This window comes from Suricata suricatta, chromosome 7 (genome assembly GCF_006229205.1).
Source record: "Suricata suricatta isolate VVHF042 chromosome 7, meerkat_22Aug2017_6uvM2_HiC, whole genome shotgun sequence".
Taxonomy (NCBI): Eukaryota; Metazoa; Chordata; class Mammalia; order Carnivora; family Herpestidae; genus Suricata; species Suricata suricatta.
Window position 1 is genome coordinate 95,137,130 of NC_043706.1, and position 11,176 is coordinate 95,148,305.

The 11,176-nt window shown below is 42.3% G+C and overlaps 1 protein-coding gene across 3 annotated transcripts in view; it reads right to left on the reverse strand.

Moving 5' to 3' along the window:
* Positions 1 to 11,176, reverse strand: part of DDO (D-aspartate oxidase) — a 25,961-nt gene that overhangs the window by 6,546 nt on the left and 8,239 nt on the right. Inside the window, exon 4 of one of the 3 annotated variants that reach the window (XM_029944425.1) lies at positions 9,506 to 9,682. The exons of 1 other annotated variant lie outside the window; for it this stretch is intronic. In XM_029944425.1, coding sequence (XP_029800285.1) covers positions 9,506 to 9,682 — 177 coding nt within the window. The remainder of the gene's footprint in view (positions 1 to 9,505; positions 9,683 to 11,176) is intronic. One more of the 3 variants, XM_029944424.1, reaches the window with a different exon arrangement.

Sequence of the window (11,176 nt, forward strand, 5' to 3'; positions counted from 1 at the left end):
ATGCTCTCACTCAAATATAAAAAATTTAAAAAGATAATAAAAGAAGTAATCCTTGCTTCAAGCCTGAATCAAGACACCTTAATGACAGTGATCAGAAAATTAACTATGTTCAGTCTATTTAAAAATGAGATAAAAAGGAAACCTAATTTAAAATCTCATTTGGCCCCAGTCTTTAAAGCCATGCTTTCACCAATAGCCATATCATGGAAAGAGCCCAAATGTTCATCAACTGATGAATGGATAAAGAAGACATGGTTTATATATACAATGGAAGACTACTTGGCAATGAGAAAGAATGAAATCCTGCCATTTGCAACAGTGTGGATGGAACTGGAGGGTGTTATGCTAAGTGAACTAAGTCAGTCAGAGAAAGACAGATATCATGTGTTTTCACTCATATGTGGAACTTGAGAAACTTAAGACATTGAGGGAAAGGAAGAGGAAAAATAGTTTCAAACAAAAAGGGAGGCAAATCCATAAGAGACCCTTAAATACAGACAACAAATTGAGGTTAATGGGGGGGTGGGCATTAAGGAGGGCACTTGTTGAGATGAGATGCGTGTTGTAGGTAAGTGATGAGTCACAAGAATGTGCTCTGACACCAAGAGCACACTGTATACACTGTATGCTAGCTAACTTGACAATAAATACATAAATTTATATTTAAAAAAAAGAAAAAATCTCATTTGACAAATAGTACTCTGCACACAGATTCACAGAAAAAGTCCATACTTTCTTCATAGTGAAACTTGATGTAGCTATTCCTAATATAGCTTATAATAGTTAGATTTTAAATGTACATATATCTGCTTACATATATATGCATGTTTTGCATGTGATAGGAAAATAAATAATTTGTACTCAGAAGGTCAGTGATGCTGTTTTCAAAATATATCCACAAATTCTTTGAACCCTTCAAGGCTGAAGCCTAATGCCCTTTTCTTTGAATGTGGGCTGGACCTGGTCACTTGTTTCTCATGAATATATGTATATGTAATATATATATTTGAATACATGATCCTGGATTTTCTTTGCTGTAATGTATATTATTGGGACAATTGACAAAATCTGAATAAGGTCTGTAGATTTCAGAAATGTACCCATGTTGAAGGAAAAATAAAGTAAGATAAAAACAGAGAGGGAGGCAAACCACAAGAGACTCTTAACTATAGAGAACAAACTGAGGGTTGCTCAGTAAGGGAATGGGCTATGAGGAAGGGTACTTGTGATGAGTACTAGGTGTTATATGTAAGTGATGAATCCGATTCCTGAAACCAGTAAAAAGAAAAGAAAAGAAAAGTACCTGTGTTAACATAATGCCCTCATTCTGATGAGTTGAACTTAGTGATATAAGAAACCGGCCATGAGTTTAAGAAATACATACTCAGTATTTGGGGTAAAGGGGCTTCACATCTGCAGCTTACTCTCAAAAGGTTCAGGGAAAAAGTATATATTTGGAGGAAAAAGGATAAAGCAAACATGTTAAGTATAAGGTTTGGGGAATCTGGGTGAAGAGTATGTGGCATTCCTTGTATTTTACATATAGTCTAATTTTGTCCAGACAACATGATCTCCCGATAACACATTCTTCACTCATTTCCTTGCAATACATATTCCACTAAAATCAACTGCATTCTATTTCCACTCTCAGAATAGCCATCCCCACTTTCACTACTCCATGGACTTCTCTTAATGGCTCTAAGTTCTATTCAGGGGTAGAGCAGCCTCTGGTCCCTTTGGTGAAGTGGGTGTGGATGAGGCCCAGGTTTTCCATGGGCAGGGTGGTCCTGGAGGGGAGCAGCTGCGCACCCTGAGTCAGACCAGCAGGTGGTTTCGGGGAACAAGCTCACCTGTGTAGCCGCCTTCGGACAGCGACTGAAGCCCCAGTGGAGGCTCCGAAGGCGATCACACTTGCACAGCCTCCATCTATTTCCTGCTAACCTTACTGCCATCATCAGAAAAAACAAATACCATCATTTTGTGCCTTCCTGATCCCTACTCTCCCACTTTATCCTTGCATATCCAGGCAGAAAACGGGGTGCTCACATTTGACCTGTGTCCGGGACCATCATTTGGCCCCAGTTCCTCTGGTTAGAGCTGGCAGATGCCAGGAGGGGGGCAGAAATAACTAGAAGCCTGGCAAAGGACAGCTGCGCTCTAGCAGCACGGTGGGTGTTAGTCCTGGGGAAGCAGGGGTCTGCCCCGCACAGGCAGGCACCTTTGCAAGTTAAGCATTTATGAGACAGCGTTGATCTGTCATGTTCCTGATGTACAATCCCTATTTCTGTCCAACTGCGGAGGGAGCCACGTGAGTTTCTTTCAGAGGCACTACTGTGAGTCAGGCCAAGTGGGAGAACAGAAGCTGCAGGAGACAGGAGACGAGAGTAACCGTGAGGCTGTATTAGACCAGTGGGAAGGAAGTGCAGAGAGAGAAGCTCAGTGTGGTGAGGGCTGTGGTCAGCGCGGGCCTTATCAGGACCACAGGATAAAGCATGGCTTCCTGAAAGAAAGACATGCACCTGAGTTACAGGGCCCCTGGCACAGAAATGAGGCACCCAGATTTCTGGATATTGTCAAAGGCAGGATGAGCCTGCTCTTGCTGGGATGATTTATTTAGGTAGGATGTCTGGCGAAGAGACAGGCTCACTTGACTTATTGCCTCTATGATTCATTTCCTGGAAGGGGCAAGTAAAAAGCAGCAGAATATGACTCCACTGGCTGAGGATATAAAACATGATCTGCATGGCTGATTAAACCTCTGAGGGGCTTTTAATTCTTTTGTTTGTCCTGGATATTATTGGGCATTGTTTCCTTTTTTGGGCGTGAGATGATCTCTTCTGTTTTTTGAAAAAAAGCTGAAGATTTCATTTGTGGTTAGAAACATTTCCCCCCTTTCCTGGAAGTTTATATTATTTCAGAAGGATAGAGCTTAGATTGGAGACATTTTTGTGTGGCTTGCTGAGTGAGATGCCTGTTTTTGAGTCAGAACACTGTAGGCTGAACACTCACATTGTGTAGAAGGGGCGTAGGAGGCAACACAACAGCCCTCGGGGGTGAGGAACAAGCAGGGATTCTGTGGCTTCCCAGCTGGCTCTGCCCTGGTGGAGAAGAGCAGGTGACAGCCCACAGAGCGAGCCCAGGGGTCCCACCCCCTAACCACAACACTGCCCTGCCTCCCGCCTGGCTTGAAATCCTTGCCTGAAAGGCTTGCTTTGGGCACAGAGGAGTCCCTGCCCGGCAAAGCCTCGCTCAGGAGGACACGGGGTATGTGGCCTCCTCTTCCCCTGTGTTGGCCTTCTGGCAAGACGCCAGGCCCTGAAGGGAGAGAGGACAGCTAATCTCCACAGGAGGAGACCCTGTGAGCTCTCTGTGCAGGCCCCTCTTTGGGGGGCGGGAGGAAGAGGAAGGTTCAGGGGCCCAAGGCAGTGCTGAGAAGCTGGGGTGGAGGGATGGTGGACAAAGGTGTGTGTATACTGTCTGTCTGAGGCACTCATGTCCCAGCCCACTGTCATGGTGGATGTGTATATCCATGAAATGGACTGAAAAAATCCTCCCCAGGACAAGAGCAGCCCCTCAGCCCTCTTCTCCCTGACTGTCACCTAAAAACAGACAGGAAGCAACGTGCTTCAAGACATGAACCCTAGCTGGCCTGGTCATCAGGCCAGTGACATTGCTGTCAGGAGGTGGCTCCCACTGGCACAAAGTACCACTGACTCCAGGTTATTTTAAGTAGAATAAAATGCTGACAGCAGGCTTCCGACTAATGAGAAGGTAGCAGGATTTTTCCCCAGTCTTCATCCCACAGTTAGAGATTAGGCCTGAAAATAACATTATTATGGAAATCAGGGCCTGTTTTCCGGAAGGTGATACTTTAGAAGCAGGCAGAACAAATCGTTCAGATAATATTTGTTTCCATACGAAAGTGGTTGAGGGTGGCCCACAGAGCTAACACAGTTATTCTCAGCCAGAGTGGGAGGGCGGCTGGGATGGTGGCCACGCGGGGGACTGGCCTTCACTGTCAGCCTGGGGATGCCCCTCCCCCACCCAGGGCAGAGGCGTCCCACTGCTCAGGGCAGCTCCAGGCAAACTGTGAGACTTATGAAAACCCCTCAGAGAAGGGACATGTACACATGGTGATGCTGGTTTCCCTGCCTCTGCCCCTTCCCATAGCAATACCGCCTATACAGGTGCCCCGGGCCTTCACGCCCCCTCCCTGCCCCAACAGAACTCCCCATCTTCCAAGGACCTTATCCACTATTCATGAAAGCAATGCGCTCTCTCTTCCAGGAAGAATTTCTGTTTCAGTTTTCTGTCTAGACTTTATATCCAATGCTTCTATGAAAAATCAGGAGAAATTACATGCGTGCGCGCGCGCACACACACTCACACACACACTAAAGTACACATATGATTACTATAAGCTCAAGAGTATCTCTAGGACTTAGAATTTATCCTGGCTAATCTGAGCAGTACCTCCTTTCCACTGGGCCACTTAGAGGACCTCACTCTTGCTGGAAGCCGCACCGGCCTTGCTGGATGACACAGTCACAGTAAGGAAATGGCTGATGTTCCATGAGAGGCGGAACTGGTATCTCCTTCTGCTACTACTGCTCATGTGAAATTAAGCCTCTTGTTATTGATTAGGCCTCACAATGTTCCAAGTCAGACCGATATTCTCCTCACAGATACCTCATGGGAAGAAGCATATTCCCACCCCTATAAAGAGGAATTTAAACAAAGCGCTGCAGATGTTTGTCATAAGGCTCTTCTAATGAGCCTCACAAACTTAAGACATAGATGATGAAGGGGGTTAAAGAGCACAAGAGTTACTAAAACCTCTGGCCCAGAGAAAAAGAGCCTAATTTAGAGATAAGAAACAAACAAAAGCTGGACTTAAGTTACTGCACATACCTTTGCTAATCAGTGCCACAAATACCTTCCCTTACGCTGATACCCATTCTGAGGATGGGTAAGAGTGGTTACAACTTAAACTCATACACAAAGGCCGGCACATCTAGGGCCCCTATGACGCTTACACCTTCAACATCAAAGAACAAGGTTGACACAAGGTTTACTTACTAACCATCACAAATACATTCTTCCTCTTGTAAGCCAGACAGAATGACTCCTAGCCTAGTTTATGCCTGAATCTTAGCGTTTTTGATATAAACAAGTGTGTTTGCTATCTGCTTCTAAATGAGAACATCATGCTATCTTCTTAGTTGTAAGACACACTACCAGTTCAAACAAATGTGTATGTTACCTGCTTTTCACTGAGAATATCCTGTTATCCTATTATGTGTAAAAATTACCTCACTGAAATTAGAGTAGTTCTGCAAATATGCCTCTGAAAAACCTGTTTCTGCACCCTTTTCAAAGCATCTTATCACTGAGAATTATTTGTAGTAAAAATTCCACTTTTTGAAGTAATGTTAATACTTAATCTATAAATAAAAACACAAAACCCGACAGAGCAGAGATGCCTGCCTGGTGACCATGGAAGAAACTTGTGGCTCTCTCATCTCCCTTTTTCGCCGACACCGTCTCTCCTTCAGGGGGCCCGGGACCTGCTGGAGCTGGACTCCGGCACGCTCTAGCCCGTCTCCAGCTGTGCCTAAGAGATGGGTGTGTGGGGCCAGGGGTGCATCCTCCTCCTTCACATTCAGTCCATGAGCAGGGAACCCATGATCCCCATATTTCCTCCCTTCCAGGGCCTGCTCTGTCTTCTTCTGAGGGGCTGATATGCCACTGTGTGCATCCTTGCCTGAGGGGTGGCCAAAGGACAGCTATTTTCGGGGAGGGGGGGGAGTGTGAATAGAGCTTGGGTTGTATGGGCTAATGTGCCTCATGGCAGGAACCTAGAGCCCCTCTTGAGAATCCAAGAATTCTCAGTGTAAACTTGACCTTTGCATGGTTGCAAGTCATATTTGTTAAGTTAAAAGGATAAATTATAGTTTATTTAATGGCTTGTTAGCTTAATTTGGAACTTTTAAATATTTACACATATCCATTTGGGGGCCTTAAGGTACAGAAGTGTCTGGGGTTGGACATGTTCTCTAACTACACTCAAAAATCATAACAGAGGAAACTTCATGGGACAAAGGGCAATAGAAGGGAGACAGAGTAGAGGCAGTTTATTGAATATATAAATTTAAAATGTGTCAGGTGTGTAGTAAGGAAAAGATGGAAGGAAATATTCATAAAAAGAAAATGGTTTTCTTTTCAAAATTGGAGTCTGGAGAATGCATTTGTGTCCAAAAGTAAGAAAATGCTAGAGAGAGAGAGAGAGAGAGAGAGAGAGAGAGAGACAGAGAGAGATGCAGATATGTCAAAAAGACACAAGAGCAGCTTGAAGAGGCTCCTACTGGCCAAACCTTAGACAATTTGAACATCAAAAAAAAAAAAAAACAAAAGTAATAGATTATAAGTCATTGAACAAAATAGGAATCCATGAGTCCATACTGATATAAATAAATAATTAAATAACTATAGCTGGAAAAAGTTCTTCCTTATAGGAAAAGGCAAACTAAATGTAGAAGGAGTTAGAAATTATCACTTGGCAGGGTGCCTCTGTGGCCAGTCAGTAAGTGTCTGACTAATGATTTCGGCTCAGGTCATGCTCTCATGGTCATGAGATTGAGCCCTACATCAAGCCCTGCATCAAGTCCCACATCAGCCTCCACACTGAGCATGGAAACTGCTTAAGATTCTCCCTCTCCCTCTGCCCCTTCCCTGATTGCTCATACTCTTTCTCTCTCTCTCAAAAAAAAGTTAAGAAAAAATTTTTTAAGAAATGATCACTTGGCAAACATTATAGTAATGACGGAAGCAAGAATCATGAATGGATGCTAAAACTAGTAGGAGCAGAATATTTACACAGCCTCAAGGTGTATCTTAACAAAGCATTTAGTAATTACAAAGGAAAAAAAGTTGTAACTTCACATTGGAGATAACTGGCAGGGCAGGTGATCAAAGTTAACATCACCAGAAGGGGACAAACCAACACCATGTGTCTCCTACTACGATGCACTGAGGATTCAATGTTCCTTCTATGGGGTTCCACCAAAATGTACAACCTCGATTTGATCGTGAGGAAACCTCAGACAAACCGCAACTGAGAGACATTCTCCAAAGCAATTGGTCTGTACTCTTCAAAGTTGTAAAGGTCATAAGAGACAAAGACAGACTGCAGACTGGAGACATGATGACCAATGTAATGTGTGACCATGACTTGGGTCATGGACCAGATATATCTATATAAAGGACCTTATTGGGTCCTTTGGGGGCAACATATGAAGAAGATCCATAGATTACAGCATCAGTATAAATAGCTAGATTTATATCATACTACACTATTTATGTAAAAGAATATCCTTTTTCCTAGAAAATACACATGGTAATATTTAGAAATCATGGGGAATCATATCTGCAACTTACTCTTAAATCGTTCTGGGGGGACAAAAAAATACACACACACACAACACACACACATATATATGAGAGAGAGAAAAGTTATAAAGAAAATGTTAGGAATCTGCATAAAGCATTATAGGAGTTCATTCATCCATTTCCCTTATTTCTATGTCCATCACCAGGCCCGATCCCCAGCTATCTCCACGACAGTCTCTGTGATAGGAAACAAACACTCCACAAGATTCTTCCTTTCCTGCTTCTGTCTGGTCTTCCGAAGACCACAGGGATCCAGCCAAGTTTTCTATAGATCTTCCTGAACATGGAGAAAAAAGTCCAAGATGAGGGAGCCAAACAATAGACCTGGTGGTAATAATGAAATTTAGCCTCAAATTATAAAACTCCCTGATGACACCTTTTTATACTCAAAATTTTGTACAAGGTCTTCCATTTTTTTATTGTAATCAAACAGAATTATGTACCATAATGACAATAAAGCTCTGCCCCTTGTGGCAGCCTAATAATTCTCCTTATCTGAATTTAATTAAGATAAAGTCTATGTACCTTCATGTTAAATCACTAGCATTAACACTTCCAGTTTTCTATTTCCAGTCATTTTTATACGATCATTCCAGTCATTTTTATACGATCAGGACAAAAATGAAAACTACACAGTATTGCCACTGAGGGAAAGACGGTGTTGCTGCTGAAACTTGAATGTTGACTGATGGGCAACTTCATCACGTGCTGGCTCAGATGCTTGTGTATCGAGTGCTGTCTACAGGATTGAGGTTAGTATGCACACGTGCTTTAGGGCCCAGTGAACAAGGCATAAAAGTGTGGGTTTTATAAAAACTGCAACTTACAAAAGGAAACCATCCCATATAAATTGCTAACAGATAAAAATGAGAAGAGCACTCACAGAGCTCCAAAAATGTATCCTGATGCTCCTGACATGGGCCTGATAGATGTAGGCTTCTTCCTCTGTGCTCCCAATCCACCCTCAAAATTGGTACAACCCCATACCATGTGTGTTACTGTAATTGTTAATTAACATATATAAACAAACACATGTACATACACATATAGATACATACACAGCATCACTCCCCCTTAGACTATGATTTCCTTAAGAAAGATAATCATATTTTTATCCTTTTTTGATCCGCTTCTAACACAGTGCCAAGTTCAGACATAGATGTTCAACACAGAATTGTGGGATTAATGAATTGTCTAAATCAATTACCTTATAGCCCATATCTGGGACCAATCATCATTGCCACTGCTTGCCTCAAGTCACTCTTCCAACATTTACACAATAGTTCACGTTGCCTCTATTTATCTACCCAATATATACATTTGGGGATTGAAAGGGCCAATGTTTTACAACCCTGAGTATGCTTATAATTTCCAGACTAAACTAAAGAGAGATTTATTGATATATCTCAAACAAAGATGCTCTTGATGTGTTTCCTAACTAACTGGAATCAGAAAGTCCTGAAAACCAAGCCAAAATGTAAGTTCAAGGTATTTTTGAACTGGACTCGGTGAGGAAGCAATTACCTAATTTAGATACGCTAAGACCTCTCAGGTCTAGAGATCTTATTTATAACCAAAAAATAATGAAGCCATTTTCTTTATCACTAATGAGAAAAAAATTCAAAAAAACAATTTGTAATACGCTTAAGATTCTCCCATCTAAAGAACTGGAGCATATCATATAATTTTACAGCTGGAAGCATATTCTCCAAGCTTCTCCATTTTACAAATGAGGAAACTAAGACACTGTTTCAATAAAGTGGGTTTTACTGGCGGGCAGGAACCAAGCCATGCGTCATGAAGAAGAACTATGTATCACACACTAGAAGAAGATGGATGTGTTACTACCAGTGTGGTGTGACTTTGCTCTTTCTGATACAACACTGTCTTCGGGTTGTTTGACAAAACCCTAGCGTTGTGAGCAATAAGACACAATGCAAAAGAGCTCTGAGGGACCACAGAGAATTTTCCATCTATATTTTATGAATAGCTATGCAATTATTTATGGCTATGCTATGAAAGATAAAGGAAGCAGCTAAGAGCCATTTCAACTGACCTCTTCTCCAACCACGGGAGGTAGGCGGGGCTTTCACATTTCAGAGTCGTGAAAGCATGACCAAACACATGCTGGGGGAATTTCTTCAGTTCAGCTTCGGTCATCTTTCGAAATCCCAGAACCACATCAGCCCAGAATGGGACTTCTTCAGTAGGAATGCTCCGAAATACCTGCCAACTCAGATACATAAGTGGAAAAATTTCCTGAAATTTTGTGAAATAACACATTTCCGGTGAACCCCACATGGCATTCTCTAAAGCATTTTAAAAACACATTTCTTATACCCATAGAAAGAAAAAGATCTCTTCTTCTATTCTCTTGGGTTCAGATAATTCAGCAGCTAAATTTAAACTATTCATGGGGCACCTGGGTGGCTCAGACAGTTAAGTGTCTGACTCTTACTTTCAGCTCAGGTCATGATCTCACAGTTTGTGAGTTCAAGTCCTGTGTTGGGCTCTGCACTGACAGCACAGAGCCTGCTTGGGATTCTCTGTCTTCCTCTCTCTCTCTCTCTGCCCTTCCTCTGCTCATTCTCTCTCTCTCTTTCTCTCTCAAGAAAATAAACATTTAAAAATATTCATGATCGAGGAAGAATACGACATTTAAAAAGTTGTGTTTTAAAAGTTGGATTTAATTCTTTTTTTCCCCTAAAAACCTGTTGCTCAGACTTTCTTTGCTTATGACTATACATTCTTGAGGGTTTTTTGTGTTTTTATATAACATTTTACATACATTGTAAGCATCCATCAAAAGTTTAAAGTTTCAATTCTGAACAAAACATTAAATTGGAGCGAGCAGTGATGGGCAAACAGGAGGCAGGAGTACGAATTATGAGATAAGTGTGAATGTGGGGTTAAGTTGTGGGTCATCACCTCACACTGTCAATAAGAGTCGCTGGGTTTCTGGAGGAGCCCTGTCACTGTTAGGCCACCAGCATGGCTGGAATGGATGAGGCTGGAGTGATACTGGTTGTTAACAAGCCCAAATAGCGCTGTCAATAGCTGCTGGGCATACGTTTGGATTTGTAAGTATTGGGTTGTTTTCCTCAATAGGAATGTGTTATAAATCATTGTGGCTCTAAAAGTGCAAGAAAAATCACTTTACCTGGCTGTTAATAATATGGTCCTTCGTATACCTCTAAGTAATTTATTCAATGCAGTCTCCGGCAAAGGTATAAATGTTTGCTGTGGGGCTCCGTGCTGGGCCTTCTTGCTGTCTCATTCTGCACACTCTCCCTGGGCTAGATTTCCCCTTCCATATCTTCACCACCATCTATAGACCCAACACTCAGCGGGCTATACCTCCAGCCCTCTTCTCTCTCCTGAGCTCCCAAACCAGACCCAGACCTACAGTGGCTTTCTCCTCCCATCCTACATGCCATCAACGGTAGTCTCAAGTCCTATCAACATTCCTCTCAGGCTTCTCTCAAATCCATCTCCTCTCTGTCCCTGCTGCCAACACCTAATCTGTTGTGCCACCTCTCTCTCTCCACACCTGTTCTCCCCACTAGAGGCATGGTAGGTTTGTTTTTTTACTTTATAAAGTTTCATATTTTTTTAACATATGCAATTATTTTCCATCATTTACAATACAGTAGTTACAATGACACTCCAAACAGAAAAGCAAAGTAAAAAATCAAAACACCAACCTCTGTTTCATGTAATTAGACTT